This window comes from Gobio gobio, assembly GCF_949357685.1.
Source record: "Gobio gobio genome assembly, chromosome: 16".
Lineage (NCBI taxonomy): Eukaryota > Metazoa > Chordata > Actinopteri > Cypriniformes > Gobionidae > Gobio > Gobio gobio.
The window spans coordinates 7577385-7605044 of NC_137109.1; the positions used below are offsets into that span (position 1 = coordinate 7577385).

General features: G+C 38.9%; 1 protein-coding gene across 3 annotated transcripts in view; it reads left to right on the top strand.

Annotated features, from left to right (window-relative positions):
- The first annotated feature begins 238 nt into the window (after positions 1–238).
- LOC307139868 (SLAIN motif-containing protein-like) overlaps positions 239–27660 on the top strand; it is a 48131-nt gene continuing 20709 nt past the window's right edge. For all 3 annotated transcript variants that reach the window (XM_079839005.1, XM_079839007.1, XM_079839006.1), the window contains exons 1-4: positions 239–400; positions 5434–6003; positions 22759–22898; positions 25338–25460. In XM_079839005.1, the coding sequence (XP_079695131.1) occupies positions 5438–6003; positions 22759–22898; positions 25338–25460 (829 nt within the window). In that variant the 5' untranslated portion in view covers positions 239–400; positions 5434–5437. The remainder of the gene's footprint in view (positions 401–5433; positions 6004–22758; positions 22899–25337; positions 25461–27660) is intronic.

Sequence of the window (27660 nt, forward strand, 5' to 3'; positions counted from 1 at the left end):
TTTGTTTGGAGTTTATTTCGGTCTACATTAGTACAGTATCAACAAAGCTGTAAGGGACATTTGTATCGTGCCTCCATCTGCCGGCCAGACCGTGTTACTGCAGTCGGCGCCATTAAACCGAGCGCTCGCCTACCACAAGCCTCCAGCAGGCGGAGCTACACTTCCATATATGGTCCGTGTCTTACTGCAGTGGGCGGGACCTCTAATCCGATTGGCTCAACTGGTGTCCATCAACTCCGGTCGATAGCAAACGAGCTAACTAGCTCAACACAGACAAAATACAGTGGCTGAAGCACAACAGCGCGAAACCGGCGGGTTACTTATTTAAATCTATTTATTTTTTTTGTTAAATATTGAAACATTAAATCGGATAATTGCAGACACTGGGGCGAAAGGAGAGGTATGTGGATTTTTGTGTCAGTAATAATAAGTTAATTGGAAACAGTAGCTCAGCTTACACGCTACTAACGTTAGACACAAACATACTAGCGTAACGCTGATGCCAATAACTACAGCAACATTCATGTGTTATTAAACACATTTTCGTTAAATATATGTGTTGTTTAATCTCTACAGAACAATTCACGTTCTGTAAATTCTTTTTATAAGTGTATCCTTGTTAATTTGAATAAACATCATTTGTTTGCTGGTTTGTTTATTTGTTGTGCTAACTTGTGTGCCATTGTTGGTTGTTTCGAACATTTTATTAACCAAAAGTACATAGTATTAACCTTAAAAAGCTCTAGAATGAACCTTTAGTTGCTTGAACATCTCTACAATAACATATACAGTATAATAACATGTAATATAATAGTAATAATCACTATTTAAAGGGACAGTTCACCCAAAAATGATAATTCTGTCATTGACTCGCACTCAAGTTGTTCCAAACCTGTATGAATTTATTGCTCCTGTTGAACACAAATGAAGATATTTTGAAGATTATGGGTAACCAAACAGTCGCTGGGAACATTTTTTCCCCTCCATACTATGGAAGTAAATGGGGACCATCAACTGTTTGGTTGGTTACTGATATTATTCAAAATATCATATTTTGTCTTAAGAAGAAGAAAGACATTCATACATGTTTGTAATAATATGAGTTATGGATAACAATAAAAATATTTGGGTGAACTGTCCCTTTAAATGAGCACAGGCTAAAACTATGTTTACAAAGGGTTTATGGGAAACGCGTTAAATACATTCACATTTGTTAGATACATGAGAAGGTACGACCCTGTAAACAGTTGCTGAATTGTTGTATTTTGTTTTAATTCTGTTAAAGTTTTAGTATTTAGTATAAGTATTAACTTGCTAATATTTCTATTATAGACTACTTATATAACACTTTAAAGGTGCACTATGTAACATTTTTTCAGTAAGATATCCAAAAACCACTAGGCCAGTGTTATATATTTTGTTCAGTTGAGTACTTACTAGGGGTGTAACGATTCATCTACTACATCGATGTATCGATTTATTTTCTTATGATCTAACTACATCGTTCTGTGCTCGGCAAGTTGGCCTTCCGGACGACATATATCGATCTAACATCGTTTTAAAAGGTAATCAATCGATTGTATCGATCATAGAAAATAACGGATTGGATTTAAGCACGTCAGACTTTATATGGATGTTTTTTCTTAGCACTTTTAATGATAAAGGCGTTAAACGTTACTCGATTCAGTCTGCCTATCTGTGACATCATCGCCACGCACCAGCAGCAGCGCTCATTGAAATGAGTGGGATTGTGTTGCTTTGTCGCTGCGTGTCGCTGGCGGTGTGAAAGGGGCTTGAGAAAACAAAACATAGCATGGCGCATGGCAGAGGAGAAGCCAACGAGCGAGAAATTATCAAGCCACCAAGAGAAAGCGCTACCTGTACTTTCAACCCTTGCTTGTTACCTGTGAATTCCTGACACCAGTGTGCCAGCAGAGCGAGTTTTAGTACTGCTGGTGACATAGTGAACGCACAGAGAAGTGTTCTGCGGCCAGATCATGTTGATATTGTTGAAAAAGAAATCTGTAGAGTCATTGAAGAGTAGTTGGTTACATTTTATCTTTGTTAAATATTGTTTGTTTATTAAAATTGTTTATTAGTAGTAGCAGGTTCAGCCAGTTTATTCAACCTGAAGAAATGTTGGTTGCACTTTATTTTTGATATTAATATTGTATTTGTGTTATTTTAATGTTGAAAAACAACAGCAAAAGTAGCAGGTAAACCTGCTATTAATTAAACCTGAAGAGAAGTTAGTTGCACTTTATTTTTGATATTAATATTGTATTTGTGTTATTTTAATGTTGAAAAACAGAAGCAAAAGTAGCAGGTAAACCTACTATTAATTAAACCTGAAGAGTAGTTAGTTGCACTTTATTTTTGATATTAATATTGTATTTGTGTTATTTTAATGTTGAAAAACAACAGCAAAAGTAGCAGGTAAACCTGCTATTAATTAAATCTGAAGAGTAGTTAGTTGCACTTTATTTTTGATATTAATATTGTATTTGTATTATTTTAATGTTGAAAAACAACAGCAAAAGTAGCAGGTACACCTACTATTAATTAAACCTGAAGAGTAGTTAGTTGCACTTTATTTTTGATATTAATATTGTAATATTTTTATGTTGGATAACAAAAGCAGAAGTAGCAGGTTAACCTACTGTTGAAATGTTGGTTGCACTTACTGTGCTTTTATTGAATATGTATTGAATATTGAAAATGAGAGCAGAAAAGGTTAATTTCCTGTTAATTCAACCTAAACTGTTGGTTGCACTTTATTCAAATAAAATTTGAATGCATTTGCCATTAATTGTTGTTTACTTGTTTGTTTATATCCATAATTAATTGATACCGGATTCCCTTACAAGAAACAACAGGAATCTAGGAAACTTCACCTGCACTGACCAGTGTCCAGATATTTATTTCAGTCACACAATTTTTGGCTAAAAAGTTACTGAATCGATTTCAAGTCACTGAATCGTTTCGGATCGTATCGTTCTAAATGAACCAATATCGTCCTTGAATCGTATCGACAACCTCAAATCGTGAAATGAATCGTATCGTTGTTAAAACGAATCGTTACACCCCTAGTACTTACAATATCCCAAATGTTTCCAACTATTTGTAAATCGTGAGAAATTGCTCTTTTACCCGAGGAACCGGGACGTGTGTGGGCGTGGCCTGTCGATGACATCATATCTGCGTTCTCCTCGGTTTTATTTTGCAGAAACGCTTTACTCTCACTGCAGTGTGAACAAGTGTCATAGCAGCCGCTGAGAGAACGCACAGAGTAACGTCATCACATCATCAACACACTCAGATGTGTCTAATATGATAAACAGAGCTGCGTTACCTCATATACTTGGTCGGTGTTGTGTCAGAGCTGGGGGCGGAGTCGACGTGTTTTCCCCCACAATGTAAATGCATGGGGTTATCCCAGTTTAGTCGGAGTAGAATCACCTTTTCCGCTTGACAGAGTAAGATATATAGAAAAACTGAATCGTATTGGGTCTGTCAGAATCAGTGACTGATAAACGACCCAACACAATGGCCAGGTGTCATTTTCTCATCTAAACACATGCAGCTCCGCCGACCCCCATATAGGTATGATATGCCAACTTCATAAATCACCCAGTCTTTCCATGAAGACGTTCATTCAGTGTTCCTCAATTTAATGGATTAAAAGTATGTATTACATACATTTAACGTTTTAAAATGATCATAAAATGTGTCTTGTGCTATGAAATTGATATTTGGAGTTGACATTATGTTGTCAGTGTCACAATATTGTTAGAATTACTGACAATAGCGAAACATTTTTATTAGGGCTGTAACGATTTGACCAAAAATAAAAACCTCGATTAATTGAACATTTTACCTTGATTACGATTAATGAACGATTATTTTAATTTTTGCTTAACATTTTTTGCCCTCCTAAGGTTTTTGAGTAAGTTCCTGATAAGGTTTTTACTGTAAATATTTTCTACTATTAAAGGTGGATTTTTTTTTCTAATTAAAAGTGCATTTCTTTGTGATTTTAAAACACTTGAAGGAAACGTCTAACTTTCAGCAGTTATTTTCTATGGGGCAGATTTCTGTTTGTTGTACATCAGATAAATGAACACAGTAGGCCTACATTACATTTATCTGAATGCATTAATGAGAGAGTGATTGTGTGTGTGAATTACTCACACCGCCTCTGAAGCTGTGGTTTGTACTTCAAATGTATTAAAATCTATACCGGTTGAGTTTCTAAGCTACTTTAGTGACTTTACTTTAGTCACAGGACGGCGTTGTCACGCGACTAAAACCGAAATAACCGACATGGGAAAAATACGTTGGTTCCTGATAATTTTTCGATTAATCGTACAGCCCCTAATTTTTATTTTACTTTTTTATAGCAACCGTCTTCATCAAAAGACTGGGTGATTTATGAAGTAGCTGCTATTATATCGTGTAATATTTGTGGGAGCAGCATTTTGACGAGAAAATTTGTGCATATAATGTGAGTATCAGCTTGAAACACAATGAGCCCAGCCCTTCCCATCATGAAATAAAGAAGACTTTTGAATGTTTTGTACATTAATAACCTCACGCATTATGTGGCTGTGATCGCTCATCGTGGAAAAACTGCTTTAACGATAAATCCTGTGACAAGTATGACTTTATTGGCGTTTCGTTCAACAAACTTTTGCCATTGCAACTAATGAAATCTGTTTTTTTTTTTATCTTTACAATAATACCAGCATCATATAGTGCAAATGTTTAATTGTAATGGACGTATTGAACAGGTTTTCGTAATTGACGAACGGTTCCGTCTGTTTATTTGGCAGTATAAAACTTTAGTATAAAGCGTCTAACAAGGTCTACGTGCATTAATTCCAATGGCTTGTTTTCCCCCACTGCATATGACGTTTTGTGGGCGTTCCCAGTAATGCTGACCAAGTCTGTACTCATGACGGAAAAGCGAAAGTGGCGCCGGCGACTGTGTCATAATAAAAGTCCCGCTGCTCGTGAGGCATGTGTTGCGTTCATCTCATTAACAATCGCTCCAGCGGTTCCTCAGCTCCACAACATTCGCTCCTGCTTCTGCTTCACTACAGTAACGTTAATAATCACATCAACATGATTTCTGCCCGAGTCCTATCCTGACTCTTTCCCACCGGCTGTGAGGTGAAGACCACATGTCCCAAGATTCTGCGCTCAAACGTGCCGTCATCAAACTACACCTTTGTTTTCAATGGGCGACCTAGCGGACGGAAAAGTTACATAGTGCACCTTTAAAACAAAGCAAACAGGCACGTGTAAATGTATATGTGTACATAAATAAATTGAACTGTAAAAAATGAATGAAGAAAAGGCCTAGTAAATGAGACGTTGATGAATTTGGTTGTTTTTCTATCATCGATAATCTCTGTTTATTTCATTCTGCAGGAGAATGGTCGTCCCTGATGGTGGAAGTGTCATTCAGCCAGCCGATAATGGTGACGCAGATGGGACGATGTCCAGTTCTGAGCCAGAGTTCGGCCCGAACCTGACCACGGTGGAGCTCGAGGAGGTCCGTAAGCTTCAGGAGCTGGTGCGACGCCTGGAGGTCCAAAATCAAGCCCTGCGCAACAGGGGCAGCAAACTAGTGCTGGGGGGCGCCAGCAACAGCAACATCACTACAGGAGGTAACATTAATAACCTGCACGAGGTCATGGACACTTCTCCCAGAGCCGAGGATGCTGGGAACTTGGAGCTGTCACCTCCGGCGGGCAGCAGTAGCAGCGAGGACATGTCTCCACTGCCTGACGCCTGCAGGCCGGACGATGAGGAGCAGCAGGATGGCTTCTTACCCTGTGCTTCTGGATCCAAACAAACACTGGCACGCTTTGTCACAAGTCTGTCTCCAGGCTCAGAGACTCTGGGAGCAGCTCATGCGGGAATGGACCACTCCGCCCTGGATGAGGTGGATGTGCTTGACTTGGAGATGTGTGCTCAGGCTGAGGATGAAGACAGCTGGTGGGTGTTTTGTTCTTTCGGTAACACTTTATTTCACCGTGTCCTTGTTTCACATTACATGTAGTTACTATAGTAACGACTATAAATTATGCATAATTACATGCAACTAACCCAAAACCAAACCCCCCAACCCTATAGCAGGGGTGCCCAATCCTGCAAAGTTCACTTCCAACCCTGATCCAACATCCTGAAGCTCTTCATTAGCTGGTTCAGTTGCGTCTGATCAGGGCTGGAGCTGAACTTTGCAGGAAGGTAGATCTCCAGAAACAGGTTGGTCATTTATATTACTCACTTAAATGTATAACTACACTTAACAAGGACACTTGTGTAATCGTTTTCTTATTATTATAATGACATGTGGCACTAAATATGTACTACACTTTTTCTTTGAAAAATGTAAGAGTAGCAGGATGACGATGCTAGAGTTGGTGAGTGGTTGCTGGGTATTCTGTGTTAGTTAGTATTACTAAGTGACTCCTTACTGGATCAGTTTAAAAGAGCCCATCCTTTAATGTACACCCAGAAATTATCATCATTTACTCACCTTTAAAGGGATAGTTCACCCAAAAATTATAATTCTGTCATAATTTACTCACCCTCATGTTGTTCCAAAGCCGTAAGAATTCAGAACCGTTCTTCAGAACCCAAATAAAGACATTTTTAAGATCAGTTGTGGAAGCTCAAGCATGTTCGCTTGACGTCCGAGAACCAATGAGGTTCATTCTCGTGTTACGCATCACGTTTGAGCTTCAGTGAGAACCAATGAGGTTCATTCTCGTATTACGCAGCACGTTTGAGCTTCAGTGAGAACCAATGAGGTTCATTCTTGTGTTACGCAGTAGGGGTGGTTAATCTGTCTGATTTCCCGATTCGATTCGATTACGATTATTGAAGTCCCGATTCGATTACAGTCGATTTTCGATTATTAACGATTCTCGATTAGCGATTATTGATTTTCCATTTCACAACAGTAAACGAAAATACACTACAAAGTGATTGCAGTATAAAAAAAAAGTCAGCTACTGAATTACTTAACTCTTTTATTGAGTAACAACAACTCAAAGCACTTGTCGTGTAGTGTCGTGTAGTTACACAGAAATGAATACATCACATTGTGTTGTGACTCATCAAGTTGAACTAAACAATAACAAATAAATGAAAGGCTTATTTCCTTGAGGAAGTAGATCAGAACCAACATACTGTAGAAATTGGACAATTTTCTTCTAGAAAGACAACGTGTTCAGGTGGAGGAAGACTGCAGGTTGCAGTCGAAACATGTCAAGGTAAAGAAGAAGTTTTTTCTCCAAACACCTTGTCTTTCTAGAAGAAAATTGTCCAATTTAATCATTAAGAAGACAAAATGAACATTTTTGAACAACTTACTGTAGCTTCAGCTTATATACTGTACTGTAGAACACAGTGACAAAATGTCAAGAGTGATGGATGCGGTGCGCGCGTGAGGGGGGCGGGAGCACGTGGACCGCTCGAGCTCCTCTCGTTCGTTTCCTGACGTGAGAAAGACAAAAGGGGAAAAAACGACAGAAGAAAAACGGGTTCGTGTCAGAGGAGTGTCGAGGCCCGTTCGGTTCCGAGAGCGGGAGCCGCGGGTCGGTGCAGCGGAGCGGCGGTGTGTTTTCAGCATCAGTCCGGCTGTGTGTGTGTGTGTGTGAGATCCGCTCATCGCGTCCTCAGGATCGCCTTAATTCCCGCGAATGTGCGCGTCGATGTGTGTCGCGCTCGCTCATCTGAAGCGCTCATAAATCTGCGGATTGAAGGCGTTTATTCGGTGTTTGTGCGCGAATCTGAGCCGTGCTAACGCGCTAATGCTAATGTTGTGCCTGAGCTCCAGAGGAGGCGAGGCGGGAGGATTTCTAGAGTGTTCCCTCAGAATCATCTCAGCATTAACGACAGATTTACATTCATCTAATGAACACACACACACACACGGTGGTAGTGTCAGGTTTAGATAAATAAAAAAATCGATTTTTGAAAATGTAATGATCGATTCATGCTCGTCCATAACATACTCGCGATTAATCGATAATCGATTTTTTTCACCACCCCTATTACGCAGCACGTTTGAGCTTCAGCGAGAACCAATGAGGTTCGTTCTCGTGTTACGCAGCACGTTTGAGCTTCAGCGAGAACCAATGAGGTTCGTTCTCGTGTTACGCAGCACGTTTGAGCTTCAGCGAGAACCAATGAGGTTCGTTCTCGTGTTACGCAGCACGTTTGAGCTTCAGCGAGAACCAATGAGGTTCGTTCTCGTGTTACGCAGAATGTTTGAGCTTCAGCGAGAACCAATGAGGTTCGTTCTCGTGTTACGCATCACGTTTGAGCTTCAGCGAGAACCAATGAGGTTCGTTCTCGTGTTACGCAGAACGTTTGAGCTTCAGCAAGAACCAATGAGGTTCGTTCTCGTGTTACGCGTCACGTTTGAGCTTCAGCGAGAACCAATGAGGTTCGTTCTCGTGTTGCGCGTCACGTTTGAGCTTCAGCGAGAACCAATGAGGTTCGTTCTCGTGTTGCGCATCACGTTTGAGCTTCAGCGAGAACCAATGAGGTTCATTCTCGTGTTACGCAACACGTTTGAGCTTCAGCGAGAACCAATGAGGTTCATTCTCGTGTTACGCAACACGTTTGAGCTTCAGCGAGAACCAATGAGGTTCATTCTCGTGTTACGCATCACGAGCTTCTTCAAGAACCAATGAGGTTCATTCTCGTGTTACGCATCACGTTTGAGCTTCAGCGAGAACCAATGAGGTTCATTCTCGTGTTACGCAGCACAAGCTTCTTCAAGAACCAATGAGGTTCATTCTTGTGTTACGCATCACGTTTGAGCTTCTGCGAGAACCAATGAGGTTCATTCTCGTGTTACGCATCACGTTTGAGCTTCTGCAAGAACCAATGAGGTTCGTTCTCGTGTTACGCATCACGTTTGAGCTTCAGCGAGAACCAATGAGGTTCATTCTCGTGTTACGCATCACAAGCTTCTTCAAGAACCAATGAGGTTCATTCTTGTGTTACGCATCACGTTTGAGCTTCTGCGAGAACCAATGAGGTTCATTCTCGTGTTACGCATCACGTTTGAGCTTCTGCAAGAACCAATGAGGTTCGTTCTCGTGTTACGCATCACGTTTGAGCTTCTGCAAGGACCAATGAGGTTCATTCTCGTGTTACGCATCACGTTTGAGCTTCTGCGAGAACCAATGAGGTTCATTCTTGTGTTACGCATCACGTTTGAGGTTCTGCGAGAACCAATGAGGTTCGTTCTCGTGTTACGCATCACGTTTGAGCTTCTGTGAGAACCAATGAGGTTCGTTCTCGTGTTACGCATCACGTTTGAGCTTCTGCGAGAACCAATGAGGTTCGTTCTCGTGTTACGCATCACGTTTGAGCTTCTGCGAGAACCAATGAGGTTCGTTCTCGTGTTACGCATCACGTTTGAGCTTCTGCGAGAACCAATGAGGTTCGTTCTCGTGTTACGCATCACGTTTGAGCTTCTGCGAGAACCAATGAGGTTCATTCTCGTGTTACGCATCACGTTTGAGCTTCTGCAAGAACCAATGAGGTTCGTTCTCGTGTTATGCATCACGTTTGAGCTTCTGCGAGAACCAATGAGGTTCGTTCTCGTGTTACGCGTCACGTTTGAGCTTCTGCGAGAACCAATGAGGTTCGTTCTCGTGTTACGCATCACGTTTGAGCTTCTGCGAGAACCAATGAGGTTCGTTCTCGTGTTACGCATCACGTTTGAGCTTCTGCGAGAACCAATGAGATTAAAGCAGCACAAGGTAACTTTTCAACCTTTATAATATATTTTCAAACCTCTTGTGATGATACATCGACTTACAATAGGTTGAATGACACGTCTGCCATAGCTTGACGGGGTCTGTATCGTTTTTAATCGTACTTTTAAACTTCGGGTTTCGGGTAGTAACCCGAGAACAAAAATGAACTACAAAATTCGACTGCTTTACGGCATATACGTCACTTCCACCACCACCACCACCCCCACTTCCTTAAATTCGGACGTGCGAGCCAAACTATCATTTGTTTGCCAGATGTTATAGTCATGGCCGAAGCAGCACAGAAAAATAAGAAAGCAAAGGTTTTGTCGGAGGAAAGCAAAAAGAGGAAACGAGAAAGTGATCGGATTAAAAGCAGGACGAGGATCAACATTGGGCCAGCGTTTGCTCGTTGGCGTGAGCTGGAGGAGGAGGGGCTACATTTTTGCAAGTAAATACGCAAGACGTACAAAATCATATTTTAGGATACCTAACATGTCTGTGATATTTGTTGATTTGTCTTGCCTCAAGCTATAATGCAAATCGATTTTTCAAATTTGCAGATTCATCTAGGGTAGCTTTATATTATAATATTGACGATATATGGGTATTACCTACCACTCAAACATTGAATTGAAGGATCATATAGATTCTGTAAAATGGTAACCAATAGACTAGGCTACTATAATGACGCTGGCTTGTAAACATCGTGAGCATCGCGATCATTTGGCGTTTGAAAAAAATAAAACCCATGAAATTATATTCATATGACATGCTGAAACATATGCCACTGTACCTGGGATGAAGACATTTCACACGCGACGCAAGCAGAACACCTGCATGTGAACTCCATTGACAGGTGAACTCCTGCAGTGTTCAGGGCTATCATAGTTGTCATGTCAACAAATGCACGTGCGATGCATCCACTGATGTAGGATGACAGAGTTTACGACAGTAGTAGAGGACAATACTGTTTCTCAACTGTAGGGGGACCCCGAGAGCAAAAACGACCTAGTGCTGCTTTAATTCTCGTGTTACGCAGCACGTCTTTAAGGTTTGTTCTTAAAAGCCTTAAGGGTTTGGCATGTACTGTTCTCCTGGCAACCGCCAAGCCTAGACTCGTCCATCGGGTTGCAAGACAGAGAAGCGTGATTAGTTACTCCAGAGAACACGTCTCCACTGTTCTAGAGTCCAGTGGCGGCGTGCTTTACCCCACTGCATCCCACGCTTTGCATTGCAATTCTATTCTAAAGAAGTGGCTAAATATTAAAGAAATTGTGGACATTTTTGGCTATTTTTAAACAAGGATTTGATCATGCTGTAAAGTGTAACAACAACCACCAGGCTATTGCTGCCGTCTGCAGGCATTTGGTTCATCTTCAAAACGCAGATATTTTTTTCAGCTATGTTTCCATCCAATGTGTTGAAGAGAACAAAATCATCAAAATGCAATATACGCTGTCATTAGGGCAGAGTAAATTTGAGTACTCGATTATAAAAAAAAATCCTTGATTGCTATTTACCCGTGTCGATTAACCAGCAAAATAGTGGCGCATTCCATGGATGAGAATCCAGAAACCGTATTATTAGACCATTTTACATTTAATAATATAGCATTGGGCTATTGTAAAATCACAAAGTCTGCAATTCAATTCAAAATGAAGCTGGTTTCAAATGCGTGCAGGTTACGTGTTTCTAAGGGTGCGGATCCACTTGTCAATGCTATACTTCTGTCGCACCGCACTCCACTTTATTCCTATGGGTGACGTCAAGCGACTTTAACGCGCCCGCCAAGCATCCCAGGAAGGCGACACTGCATTTGCAGGTTAAAAAAGCTGGCCGAGGCCATCTGTATGCAAATTAATCAGTTGAACGCGACGTGACTATCCAATAGAAGTAGAGCACATGGAGACTGGGGGAAGTCTCTTACGGGTATTAGAGTTGGGCGATGTCTCCTCAATTGGCAGTTGATGATGTTTACAGTAAAACATTGTGATGGACGATGAAATCGTCGTTTTTTTTTTATTAATACAAATATATAATTTATTATATCTGTATTTTACTATCTCTTTACATAAATACTATTTTCTACTTAAAAACTATATAATTTCGTTATTTTACTAACCCAAATAATGACTCATCCGTGCCAGGTTGCACGTGAGGGAAAAAAGTAGCTTCCTTCCACTTAAGAAGAGTTGTGCACTTTTCATTTTTTTTAATATATCTCTTTACATAAATACCATTTTCTACTTCAAAACTATAATTTCGTTAACCCAGTGTTTTGTATGTTAATGCTGTTTTACGTGAATACCGAGTGAAGCACAAAGCTTTGTTTACAAAGGAAATAAATTCGCAGCCATGAATGGATTCATGCCGAATGAGAGAGGTAGGCTGAGCCCATTTTAAGATTTGTCAGCTTTTTTGTTCTGTTTTGCGATTTCCGTGAATTTAAACAATAGGCCTAATGTTAGACTATTTTATCCCACATGGACATACATCTCGTCTCTTTTCTCAAATCTTCACTTGCGTCGCACCCATTTTCGCAGGGAATTATAAACGTTTCTTCCTTTCGTTTGTTTATAATTAAGTCTATTATACCCATTCACGTCCTTTACTGGGAAACACTGTAGGACGAATAGGCTACCTTTTTACTTAATTTTATTTAACACAGTTTGTGCTTGTTATTAGACTTGGTAAGGTGCGTCAAGTTTATTTAAATAGCGCATTTCACACACACAGGCCATTTTAGTTTAGTTTTCTCTGGCAGTGAATAATCAAACATAGCTTAAATGTCTTGACCCTGTGGAAGATAAAATTCACTCTTCAGAACTTTTACAACAAGTGTTGCGTTGCAACATCAGGAGAACACATGAAGACGAAGATATTTGAGAAGGTGTCTATCCAGCTTCTGAAGTGATTACGAGCTTGTCCCATTCAAATTTCGAAAGTGGAGGGCCTTCATGTGCAATTTTTACCTAGGAAACTCATATTTACGATAATTCCGACAGCACGTGAAGGCAGCATTAGTGTGCTTCGCACTCACAACAAGACTCGCAATGGGGGGCGTGCCATCACGATCGTGATGTCAGTCAGCCATCGTCCATCGGCACAACCCTAGCGGGTATAAAACACAACATTCCCCGTTGGCTCAAAAGCACGCCCATACTGGTAAACTAGACCTTGAGGAACGCCCATCAACGTACAAATATCATAAATAGGGTTGGGTACCGAAACCTGGTGCCAATATAGCCAATATACACTGATGCCTATGGAAGCGGCAATAACAATCCTTTCAGTTATAATTTGACTATGTGTCTTATTTATATCAGATACACATTATATAGTAACTCTATAGTTTACTCTATTCTTCTCCCAGTTCACCGGCCACTTACTTTCATGTGTTTCGTGAGACGAGGATGAATTTACGTGATGTAAATCCGACAGATCCGATTCTCTGAGGCGCAAACTAACTGCATTATAGATCAACTAACATGATCATTGTAAAGGATTTTAAATGACAAAACACATTCACTCGCACATATTTGAAAATCAGAACATCAGTACCGGTATACAGCGCATCCCTAGTTCATTGTAGAGCTGCAACTAATGATTATTTTTTCTGTCGCCTAATCTAACGATTATTTTTTCTGTCGCCTAATCTAACGCTTATTTTTTCTGTCGCCTAATCTAACGATTATTTTTCTGTCGACTAATCTAACAATTCTTTTTTCTGTTGACTAATCTAACGATTTTTTTTCTGTCGACTAATCTAACGATTATTTTTTCTGTCGCCTAATCTAACGATTATTTTTTCTGACGACTAATCTAACAATTATTTTTTCTGTCGCCTAATCTAACGATTATTTTTCTTTCGACTAATCTAACGGTAATTTTTCCTGTCGCCTAATCTAACGCTTATTTTTCTGTCGACTAATCTAACAATTCTTTTTTCTGTTGACTAATCTAACGATTTTTTTCCCCTACCGCCTAATGTAACGATTATTTTTCTGCCGACTAATCTAACGATTATTTTTTCTGTTGACTAATCTACCAATTATTTTTTCAAATTAATCTGATTATTCTTTTTTACTGATTATTGTATTTAAAAGAGGGTATTGAATTTGTATATTATTTTAACATGAAATCAATGAATGAAACATTAAATCGATTTAACATGAATTCGATGACGTCGTCGCGTCGTTGCAGCCCTAGTTCATTGCATTTCATTGCACCCTCACTGTTGCATTTCTATCGTAAAGAAGTGGCCAAATATTAAAGATTAAGTGGACATTTGAATTAAATGTTGTTTGTCTAATATTAAACATGAATTTGATCTGCTGTAAAGTGTAACAGGAACAATCATCAGGCTGTTTGAGCCCTCTGCAATACATAATGTACAGATGATGATTGTTTATAATATGTATATTACATTATGTATTTTAACAGTGTTATTCAATAAAACCATATGGTTACTTGCTTTTGATACTTTCTTTGAACCAATTATTTGCTTTATTTTAAGTAATTTTAAAGGCTATTGTTCACACAGGTTTATTTTTATTACTACAAAAAATATCAGAGTACTCGATTTATCGTCAAAATAATCGACCAATTACTCGTTTACCAAAATAATCGTCAGTGACAGCCCTAGCTGTCATGATGTCTTGCGTTCAAGAGACACTTCAGGGAAGCCATTATAACTAAACTTATAATGATAAGTTTATTATAGGTCATTATAACTCGGGCACTTCAGAATAACTAAAACAACGTTTGAGATGCTATGTGATGAAATTGGTTAGTCCAGAACTACAATCACATCCTCTTATGAGGCAAAGTCATGTGTTTTTGTTGCACATCGAGGGATTTATTAAAAGTAAAAGTACTTGTTAAAAAAAATGTGAATTCCCAAAATGCGCATAAAATTAGGTGGATGGAAACTAATGAAACCTGAGAGGTTTCTCTCCCTCCATTGAAAGTCCAGGTTACATGATGGACCGATTTAATTTAGGCTTTTATTTACATAAATAATGATCAACATGAATACGTAGTGTAAATCACATATAGTAAGCACAGAAGCTCAAACGTGCATCACAAAATGAGAACAAACCTCATTTGAGTTTCTGTGTTCATCATATGTGATGTGTTTGTATGTGAATAAAAGCCTAAATAATCTCCTCACAAAACTTTAAGATTTCATTGCAAATATCTAGTTGTGTGTTTTGAAGATGAACCAAAGTCTTGGGTTTTGGAACGGCATCAGGGTGAGTACATGTAATTTAGCGAGATCTTTTGTGACTGTACTGTCATTCTGAATGTGTAACTGTGATGGTTTGAGAGAGGCTGAGATAGTGGGAGCTTCCTGTGTCAACACGGGACGTCCAGTGGCATCTGTTGAATCAAAGTGGAAGCCTGTCTGCCCTGCCATGTTAGATGAGTCAGTGTCTGTTCCTCTGTGGTTAAGAGCTGTTTTAAATCCACTTTGGATATAAGGGAAGGTCAGGCTGAAAGTTTTGCTCAGCCCAGTGAATACATTTTACTCTTGATTGGCAAATTTTTTGCCAGTTTTAATTTTTAACTACAATGTGCATAAGCAGTCGTTTATCAGCTGTGTGGTTTATTTGGAGCGTAACCTTAAATACAGACCTTAACTAAAAACAGGCTGCGCGTCAGTGAGGAAGGATTACTGCAAGAGGTGGTTTTGCATTTAGGGTTGGCCAATGTGGGCATCCATCCATCCCATCCCATCCCATCCCATCCCATCCCATCCCATCCCAATCCAAACAGGGTGAAAAGCACATCGTAACAACGATCTTAGACTCGCTTGCATAAGGCTTGTCCACTCCTGATAGTCAAATGGCAATATTTGCAAGACTTTCTATCATTTACAGATGGAGAATGTAAATTATGTACTGAGGAAAACAGCACATCTCAAACGCATTAAACAGCACAATAGTCAGAGCATCTGACGGGGCAAGGCGCGTTAAACTATCTATATCTTACGAGTTATAAATATAAGTATAAATCATGACTCATGTCTAGGACAAATTGGCTTGTCCTCCACTATTTTTCAGATGCAAGAGTATCAAACTACTGCATATCGGTATAAATCCAATATTGTTTATACAAATATAATGATATATCATACAAATGATTCAAATGTGCGGGAGAGGTTTCTAAAATAATGTTTCTTAAAATCTTTCCAAAATAAACAACTAATAGTAAGGAAGCCAAAGGGTGATCTTGGGATACTCGGCAAAACCGGCATTCCGACAGAATTTTGTGTCCATTCAAGTGCAAGAAGACGTGAAAGAGAAGTCACTTTAGTATTCGCATGCAGCTTCAAACTCAAAGTGGCGGAAACAGCGCGCAAGTTCCGAATTTAATTCTCTTTCGCATCTTCTTGCGCTTGACTGGCTTAAAGACACATGCAAATGATAAACTTGATTAATAAGATTCACATTAATCAGATATTATGTTCAGTGTGTTCGTGGAAATAAATGCGAAAAAAAGATGCCCTGACTATTTTTCCAGTCTACTTTTAGACGTTCATTCAAGCTATTCGTTGACTAGTCGCACATTTATGTATTAATTTTAGGTCTGGGCGATATGGCCAAAAAATCATATCTCTGTATTTTTTGGTTAAATGGCGATACGGTATATATCTCTGGTATGTATTTTCTAAGTTTTTCTAAGTATTTATTAAAAAAATATATTACATATCCACATTCTATAATGCATACAAATATTTATTTTATTTAACATTTAATTATTGGAGGTTTGCATAGTATTGTGATTTTACATTTGACGGATTTTATTCATTTTGAGGAATACTGAATCTTTATTGTGTAAGTGAGATGAATAAATGCTTACATTTAGTCTAGAACTACAATATGTTCACACACACGCTTCTGCACCTACTCACGGTTTCTCTCTACATGGGGACTGTCAGTCAAATAAATGTGAAAAAGTAACTCAGATATTTTGTTGTAACTTTTAAAAGTAACGCGTTACTTTACTAGTTACTTGAAAAAGTAATCTGATTACGTAACTCAAGTTACTTGTAATGCGTTACCCCCAACACTGCTCATTACTTGCTTATTAAACCTGAAGGAGTTTATTTTATATTCTGTTGAACACAGAAGAAGATATTTTGAAGAATATCGGTCACCAAACAGTTGATGCTTCCCATTGACTTCCATAATATTTTTTACACCTACCAAGGAAGGCAATGGGGTCCATCAACTCTTTAGTTCCCCATATTTTTCTAAATATCTTCTTTTGTGTTCAGCAGTTGAGGGCGAGTAAATGATGACAGAAGTTAAACGTCATGAAGTGAAGCGTATACTAATTTAGCTTCCACACACTGCATGAACACTTGGATATGTGGCTAATAATAGCACATTTATCTGGGTTAACGTTAGAGCGAGCGGCCATGTCAAGTGGTTAATATTACGTGGCTACTAGTGTGTTTCAATTATGTTTGAGATCGATGAATGATATGCGAACGTTTGGATTTCCTGCCCAACATAATTACCACATGGACCAGCCGTTTTAACGATCTTTCACAGCCTGCTGGACTTCGCCAATTCCTTTGATTTGATTAATATTTGGTCGACTTGAAGCCTCTTCTCATCGACTAACGTTTAATCGAATATTAGGGGGCATCCCTAAAAAGATTGATTTTCATAAATGTAATTAGGCTGTTTTTTTAGTCTATCCCTTGTATTTTATTCAGCATTTGTTTAATTAGCAGAATTCCCAAAACTAATATAATAAGCAGCTAATCTCTCAAATGCAGCTTTAATTTTAAGATGTATAATCCAGCCTCTAATCCTTCAGTGGATTGGCCTGCAATTAGCCTCTCCGTATGTGCATATCTGCTGCTTAAGGTTAACCGAGCTCTGTTTGGTTGCAGCATTGGGTCGTGTCTTTGGCACGGTGGTAAGCAGCTTTTGGTGGATTTATGCTTCATGTGATACTGCTCATTCTAGATGGTGAAAAAAAGAGGATTGTTTTGACCTGGATGGTGTCTAGAACAGTTTTTCATAGGGTCTATTATATAATAATTATGCTGTGTCATTTTGTTTGGGGTGTTGTTAACATTGTCTCTCACGGTTTGATGTGAAGTAAGCAATGCACATAAGTACCTCTAAAACCTTTTTATCATGTATCATTTTTATTTCCTGCTGTAACTAGTAGTAAAGAGGATGATTGGTGAACGTTGCATGCCACATTTAAAGAGCATCAAATCTACATCTATTGTTTGAATTAAAGTTAAATAAAGAAAACAAACAGATCTCGGCCATCTCGGTTTCCTTTCCGTGCACTTGCTTTTGGAGCGCCTCATAAAAATGGACCGAAATTCAGCTTAAACTGTTTTTCGCAAATTTTTTTGCTTTTGTTTTGTTAATCTGTTAATTATTTAGGTGAAATATATTTTGTGATTTGTCCATTGTTATATTCTTCATCCTCTCAGAAGGAAATGGATGGTTGTGTTTGTCTAGAGAGAGCATGGGCTCCATCAGAACAGCATTTATCGGCATGTGCAGCATTTTGATGAGTTGCTCATGAAGGATGGATGCTCCTCAAATGAACGACAAGCATCTGTTCCAGTAACACTGTCTGTCCCACGGAAGCGATCGTTTGATTTCCCCTAAAATTACATTTGAGCAACGATCATGTAGGAACAGGAAGCTCTGGTGTGCCATCCTTATGAAATCGTTTTATTTTGTCCCAAATTACTTTATTTTTTTTCAAATTACTTTTTAAATTCCATTTTATTTCCTTTTTTTTTATCCATTTTAATGGTTAAATAAAATTTTAATAATCAAAAAGATAATTGAATTAATAAAAACAACAATTTTAATAATCTTTTTAAAATGAATTTCTATTAAATATACCCCCCCACACACAAATTGTGTTATTTTCTGGTAATCAAATGAAGGCATAAAACATTAATGTATCTTTTAATCATATGACATTAACCAAACTTTTTTGTCAAATAACGTGCTGCTCAATGAGTTTTACTGTTAAAATTAAAACATTGAGGAAAAATTGTAAACTGTCAAGTCAAACCAAACCTTTATTTTGACGGGTTGCTGTGAAGACCTTTTGAGTTTCTGTGTGTTTATGATATGATGGTAGTTTTCTCAAATTAAACGGTAAAATGCTGATGAAGTGACTGGAGTTCGAACTCTGAAGTTCGTTCATTCATGTCCTCATATGTGAGGCGACAGAGGCTGAAAGCATAGAGCGTCATTCATGCTTCAGTGTGGGTGTGTGTGTGTGTGTGTATAGGGGTGTGACAGTAAGGACATTTTCCAACCGGTTAATCGGCGTGTAACAACACCGGTAATACCGATATCACCGGCGGGGGCTTTTAAATCGTTAATTCTAAACCGAAAGTAAAATGCGCACGGCCGCTCTGGCATTTATAACTGAGTGGAGCAAAGCGAGTCATCATCATCATTTCTCTTCATCCCCTATTGGACATAAGGCTTCAATGAGCACTCTCCATTGTATTCGGTCCCTGGCAGCATGTTGGGCCTCTCCCCATGAGCAAAGCGAGTGTTTTCAATTAATTCCTATGGAAATTGAGCTTTCCATAGGAATGAACTGAAAACGCCCCAGTGGACACGCACCGTGAATGACCGTGTGGGTGTAAATGCTTGCGCATTGTGCGGCCGTGCACATTTTACTTTCAGTTTAATGTTAGCGCCAATTCGGGGGCGGGTTGCTTGAATGGTGGGTTCATTAGCCTATTATTCTCAATGAAAAACACAACAACAATACAATTACAAACTCCCTTAAATAGGCGCTTTTAAATTTCGCTTTGAAACCAAATCTTCTGCGATCATCTTAAAGGTCCCATGGCATGAAATTTTCATTTTATGAGGTATTTCAACATTAATATGAGTTCCCCTAGCCTGAATATTGTCCCCAAGTGGATAGAAATGTTGATCGGTGTAAACCCGAGTTCTGGCTGTCTCTCTCTGCCTTTGAGAAAATGACAGGCCAGACGAGCCAATCCTGAAGTCTCCTGGTTTGACGTCCAAGCAGGAACGGTTTCCTCCCTTTCCTCCGCCCAGAGAATCTGGCACACCCATGCAAACGCTCGAGAGATCATTGCTTGTGAACGAGTGAATGCTGGCAGTTTCTCAGTGTTTGGATGTACAAATGAAAACAGAAGTGTTTTTTCAGTTCCTTCTGATCTGTGATCAGTGATTTCTGATGAGTAGCTAATTATTTATTATTCGTGCACACACTGCGGCTTCTCTCTCTCCCGACAGAACGGTGTTTTCGTGTTTTCTATCTTGTGAGTCAGTGTTTTTGTACGTCCTCGTCGCGTCTATCTGTTCTTAAATGTGCATACAGTCATGAGTTTCTGCTTAACATCAGCAGAGCCACATCTTTAGAGATAAACCTCACGCACGCCGAAGCTCGGCCTTCAACATCCCCGACCCCCAGTACTGCATCTGGCCCACAGCGGAGGCACCAAACGCGGCGTGAGATTAAGCAGAAGGGGGGTAAGCGTGAGGGTATCCGGCTAGGCTAGCCAGCTTTCCCCACAATAAACTGGATTACATTTGATTACTGCTGTTGTGTCTTTGTTTGCGCTGTGTACTCAATGCGCGTCACTGACGCTTTTCATATGATTGGAACATATCTAGAAATAATGCTTTAATCAAACTTACTAACTCGTTCATCTCGCTGTAATGGTACATTGCATGTGTTACAAAGTTGGTAATAATGATGAAGACGGACTCGGTGTGACTGGGACTCGTGTTTATTCAGAACTCTCAGATACAAACACAATAAACTTGCGCTGACTGACAGCGCTCTCACAACTCAGTAGTTACTATAAATAACTTTGTTAGCAATCGCTTCGTCTCCGTGATGTCCGGTTCGCGAACGAATCATTCTTTTGAATCGGTTCTTTTTAGTGAACCGAACCAGTTCACCAAATCGGACTGAATCGTTCTAAACGGTTCGCGTCTCGAGTCAGCGCTGATCCATAATTTACTAAAATTACTAACTTTCTGACATGAGTGACAGCCCCTCCGACTAGAAATAAACTAATAACCTGAATTATATTCTAGTAACTACAACAGTTCACCCTGAACTGAGACATGCTGAGAGAACTGATGAGAAGTGAACTCAGGTCCATCCGTCTCTCTGGCAGCAGCTCGTGCCTCGTAGACCTCGTTAAACCACGCCCCCTCCGCTCATTTCAAATGCAAAGATGTCAGCCAATCACAACTGGGCGTTTTTACTGAAGTCTCACAGCAGACACGCCTCTTGAAACAGGGCATTCAGCCACAGGGCAAACAGCAGTATAGACAAAATGCCTTTTATTTCTAAATTATGACATTTTATGATGTCAAAATCATACTAACAATATAAGTACACCTCAGGAAACACTATAAAATAATAGAAAAATGCCATGCCATGGGACCTTTAAGATTCAGCTTCTCGCTCTCGTGATGAATGAAATCTGACTCCTGCTGCTGATCTGTGCTGCGACTCCCGTTCGGCTCACACTGTATTGAGCAGACACGTTCAGTTTTTAATTGTAGTGTCTTTTCTCTTACTGAACTAAATTATTTTATTACTATAAAAATATAAACGACGGTTGGGGGCGGTGCTGCGGTGGGCAAGTGATGTAATCGGTGTTCAGCCGGCAACACCGAATATCCCAGCAAGCCTAGTTTGTGTGGGAAAAGAAACCGCATGTCTGCACCATTCAATCACAAATAAAGTCTTAAATAGTCTTTTTGCGGCGGTTTAATACTCAGACACTAGTCTATAATGTGATTTGATTTAAGTGTACTAACCTGCTTTTTATTTATGCATCCAAAATTTGACAAATTCTGCGTTATACAGTAAATTCTGTGGCAGATGTCATAGGGCCCTATTTATGGGACCTTAAAGGACAACTCCGGTGAAAAATGAACCTAGGGGTAATTAACACATGGTTACGAGTAGATCGTTCTCTGGGATGCGTTTTCATGAAAATCGAATGTAAAGAGTTTTATCTCTAAAAACAGATTAGCTTATAATGCTAGTATATGGGGCATATAATAAGTCAAATTAAATCGCTAGTTAATACCATTAACAAGGCTCAAAATAGCCTCACACTAACACTAACCGAAGCATTGAGAACTTTGTAAGTGTACAAATAGTTTAATAAGAAGATACTTTATAAAGACGGTACATTACGTGTAGGTCTCGACAAGTCGAGCCACGGTTGAATAATCCGCCATCTCTTTAGTGTGTATCCTTTGGAAGCTCTAGTCTCTGTAGTGTTCAGTTTTTTTAAAATTATTTTTATTTATTTATTTTCTCTGTTGCGTTCAGTGCTTTCTTCCGGAAACAATGGACCATATGAGATTCCAAGTCACAGTTCATCACTTAGCACAGCGTTCGTGGCTCGACTTGTCGAGACTGTTTTCCAAGATGGCTCCTGTCTGTATACGCATAATGTACTGTCTTTATAAAGTATCTTCTTATTAAACTGTTTGTACACTTACAAAGTTCTCAATGCTTCGGTCTGCATGTAGGGACCCTCATTATGCTACCGTGTTAGTGTGAGGCTATTTTGAGCCTTGTTAGTGGTATAAACTAGCAATTTAATTTGACTTATTCTATGCCCCATGTACTAGGGTTATAAGCTAATCTGCTTTTAGAGATAAAACTCTTTACATTCGATTTTCATGAAAACGCATCCAAGAGAACGATCTACTCGGTAACCATGTGTTAATTACCCCTAGGTTCATTGTCCTTTAAGTTGAGTCAGTGTAAGACATGGTGATGATTGGTGAACAGTCTGATGGGTAAAGACCAGAGCTCTCCAGAAGTGCTTTGCTGTGACTAATTTCTAATTTCTCCCTCAAAACTAATTTTACAGGTTTGCTTGCATGGTTGATGCTTATAATTACGGTTCTGTAAATATGTCCTGTTTTTCTCTCTTCAGGTTGTACGTGTCACCAAAGAAGCAGGTTATGACAGAACAGGGGCCTGAATCGCCACTGAAATGGTGTAGAAAAGTTCTCGATCACCCCAGTCCAGAGACTGAAGTCGCCTGTCGGACACTCATCAACCGACTAGATCAAAGTATGGAAACTTGACAAGATATGTGACTCAGTTGACATCTAATAGAAACAATATTTTATGGTCATTTAACTGATGCTAACAAAACACAGCGTTTGTTGTATACAGATGAATAGAGAGTGATCCCAGCGATTCCAGATCGGATCACAAGTGGACGACACTACAGTTTACAATACAGTAAACGGGGGCTTGCTTTCGTAGTGTAGATGCTCATGTGTTCGAACAGCCACAAAAGACCAACTACTGACCTAACGCGTGAACATTATGGGAAGCGCGGGTAGGAAGACAGGTTTTAAACTTTATTGGCTGGAGACCCAAGTTTGGTGTGAAGCTGAAAAACGTACCAATCACAATGTTCTCTCACCGTTCCTGATTTCTAACACACACTCACAGCGTTTATCTAGTTTTGTGTCTGTCAGAGCAGAAACTAAAGCTGATGCTCTCCGTATGTTTTCCCGTCGTCTCTCAGCACGTTCATATGTAAATTGTGTGAGCTTATCTGAAAAAGGCCATAAATGTACCCTTCATTTACCCATAGATCCTCCACTCGAAAGTGGTTGAAGTGGACAAAAGAGACTGGTTTAAACACCAGGTGTAAACGGGAATGTCTCCCCCATCTACTTGTGATCCGATCAACCAAAACGCATCTTAGTACAAGCTGTAAACAGGGCCACAGAAAGAGACACAGAGAGAGTTATGATATTTTGATTGAGCGTTACACATTATGCATGGATGAGTTGTTCACAATAAGATCTATAACATGCACAGAGATCAACACAATTTTTTCTACTGCCCCAGCCACAAAAAAGTATGAGTAATAAGTAAATAAAATAAAATGTTTTCAATGTTTTTGACTCCTGTAACCTTGTATTCTAATAAATAAGCTTATTATGCTATTTTGAATACCAGTGAAATTTCACAATTCTTGTTTCTCGTTTTGAAATCACAGCACAAAACTACTAGCCAAACTAATTCAAGTTAAATTCCCGATGGACAAAATCCAGCGTAGATAAAGTCGTTATTTTTGTTTGTTTTTGCGCACAAAGTATTCTCGTCGCTTCTTAACATTAAGGATGAACCACTGGAGTCACATGGACTATTATAACGATGTTTTTACTGTCTTTGGACCCTGAAAGTGTTCATTAAATATCTGTCGCTCTCTCAAATTTCATCAAAAATGTCTCCATTTGTGTTCTGAAGATGAACGAAGGTCTTACGGGTTTGGAACGACATGAGGAAGAGGAATTAATGACAGAATTTACATTTTTGGGTGAACTATCTCTTTAATGAATTTCCCCCTCCCACCTGAAATGTAAGGGTCTCTTTTTATATAATCCCATTAGAGTTACATTTCTTATAAGAATTACTTCTTGATGAAAGTGCTTATTTATTAATGTCCCCCTGTAGTCAATAATTGTATCCCTTAAAACTCATCTTTGATCACCAAAATGACATATTTAAAAGTTTTTTTTCCTGTGAAAAAGAACTTCTTCATGCCATAAAATAGCTTGAATGTAACTCTACACCCTTGCTTCATTTGGTAAATGTGGACCCATGAATATGCAAATGAGTCCCGCCTCCACTCGCTCACACCAGTAGTAAGCACTGCACAATGGTATCGCTCTCTACAACGTCGGACCCATAGCGGTAATTAATATGATTAGCCTTTGGCTTGACTACGTAATCAAACAGCTAATAATGTGTTGCTAATGTCACACAAACCATGTTCCCGTTCACCATCTCAGAGTCAGAGTCTCTGTCCTTCAACAATCAGCATCCTTAGAAACGCTTCGAACATCATAGAACGTCAGTGAAGAAAGGCATATAGTTCATCATAACATCGTAATATACTTCGTACAGCCATTATATTGCTAAATCTGCCCGTTTTTTCACATCAACAGAAAAATATACCGGGATCCCGTGGCTTCTCTTGAGACTCCTCTGCTTCAGAGAATAGTTAATGATATGCTAAAGCCCGCCAGCATGTTGACGTATAGATGATAGTTTGTGACACAAGAAACACAGTCGATTTCAAACTGTGTTTTTGAGACTGCAGTTTATGGAGAAAATACTCAGCAATGGTGTTGATTTTGCACATGGTTTTTCTTAAAGCATATTAAAAACACCACATAGACAAATAAACAACATTAAAAACTTGATTTTCACCACAGGGGGACTTTAACATGTGTTGTGTCATTTGCTCTATCAAGTCTTTGAGTGAAGTTTTGTGCATCCTTACATGTGAAATGACGAATGTAGAATTTAAAGGGATAGTTTACCCAAAAATGAAAATTCTGTCATCATTTACTCATCATTTACACATTGCCCAAACCTGCTCCCCTCTGACCTTCTTTGTATGGATAAACAACAACATGAGGGTGAATAAATGACGAGCTGGTTGTTTGACTGGTTGTTAAATGATTTATTGTTTGTGTTTTGCAGCGTCCCGATGGAAGAACGTGTACAGTAGCCCATCTCAGGCAGCTGAGGCTGGCGTCTCAGCATCCTCCTCTGCTGGGTACCTCAAATCAACTAACAAAACACTACTAACCTCTGGCAGCTCAGGTATGGCATTAACCCAGTTCACTGCGCATCCCACGTCTCTCACCACAACACAAACATACACACCCATGCAAGCGCTCAGTGGTGTGGACAGAGCTGCTATGACTTTGTTTGTGTTAAGTACACATAAAGCATATGACAAGGTCAGATATCATGCATGAGGTTTCTGGCAAACATTTCTGGCTTGCAAATCCCTCTCAACTTAGTCTTCAGCTGTGTGTGTTTAAAAACCTGCCTGGTCTGCAGTGTGCGCTAAAGTCACGAGTAACTGCCTCTGCATGAGTTTCTGCTGTTTAATGAACCTCACTGGTAGCCAGAAATGATTTTAATTGCTTTGCTGAAGGCATGTGACTCACTTGCAGTACTAGGGCTGGGCGATATGGACCAGAAATCATATTTTGGTATTTCTGGCTGAATGGCGATCAGTGTTGCCACAGTTACTTTGAAAAAGTAATCTGATTACTGATTAGTCCTTTAAAAAGTAACTTGGTTACTTTACAGATTACTTGATTTTAAAAGTAACTAAGTTAGATTACAAGTTACTTTATTAGTTACATTCAGCAGTTGCCGACAACACCCCTGCCGCCTCAACATAGAAATGACAACCATTTCACTTTATTGGAAGTGCATTTTTAACAGTAACGTTCAAAAATGTATCTCCTGACATTTAAAGTTGAAATTAAAAAAAAATTCCTGAAAAAAAAAAAAAAAAATGTAATAAAGACAGTCTTTCTTGACTTCACTTAACATAAATACTCTCCCCAAGACGCAAGAAGAAAGCAAAAATATATATTTTTATAAAGGAAAATGACAAAAATAGTAACTCACAGTGACTTGGATAAATTACTTTAATCTGATTACTGGTTTGGAAATAGTAACACGTTAGATTACTTGTTACTGGAAAAAAGTAGTCCGATTAGTAACGCGTTATTGGCATCACTGAAGGCGATAAACAGTATATAATTCGGTATTTTCTATGGAGTGGCTCAATGTTCAGTTTTGTTTTTATAAGGCCCACCATGAGTAAAGGAAGCTGGCAAAGTGCTTTGTTTCACGGCTGGGGTTTCAGCAGCACCATGAAGTTTAACACACTCTTCATACTGCAGTTTATGGCGATGTTGTGAATGGTGAAAGAGACTTTTGGATGAAACCCATTTATGACATCCTCTACAGATTAAATGGTTTTGATGCTCATCTGATATTTTGTATAATCTCAAAATAATTGAACATGGGCTACAGCTAATGATTATTTTGATAATTGATTACTCCAAAATTGTGCAAATTGAATAATAAAATGTGGATGTCTCTATAGCCAAGTTTCCATCCACTTTTTGTGCTGTTCTGTTATTGAAAAAAAAAAAAAAGTGCAATTGTCGCATATGTTTTTTTATTGTATCGCTAAAAAAATCTGCCCTTGAGTCGTTTCCATACATAATTTTGCATATATTGCAAATTATATTGTATCTTTCGCATCCCAAAATTTTGTAAAATGCAGAAAATAATGATACAATTGAAATTCGCCATTTTACTGCTTACTATTTTCACAAATAATAAGCCTATTACTAAATGAGTAAATATTAGGATCAGAAGATCACGGCGTAGGACAGTGACAGGACTGCATGTAACTACCTTTATGTGACGAAGCCCATGGGTTTGAACACAGGACAGTTCATTTGTCCTGTAGCCTATGCAAAATTTTAGGGTCCATAAAAATGATTGGCAGTACAGGGAAATGTTCGGTCATATACCAACAATCTTTAACGAAAGTCTTGACCATGCAGGCAAGCCAGTAGCGGTTTGACGTGGCCAAGAACGCATGTATTTAAATCATTCAAACCAAAAAAAGTTATTCGTACTGGTTTCAGATTCAAAAACATCAAATCGATCAAAAACATTTTCAGCTTTTATTTGTGTAGTCTTATATTTAACTTTTTTTAAATGGTCTATTGCTCAACTGATGCCATCTTAACAATTCTAAAATTCGTTTGGAGCTTTTTGGAATCAACACTTTATTTTCCTAATTTGTTTAAGATAAAATTATATTACATATTAATACATTTTATTTTTAGCCTATAAAATTGTCATGTTTGTGATTTTTTCATTTGTCACGTAACCGGCTTTAGACGCCCTATGTTGATTTTTGACGAGCTGCAGAGATTGCCACTATGTTTTCCTCGTCCATTTGACAGAAAACTTTATTAAG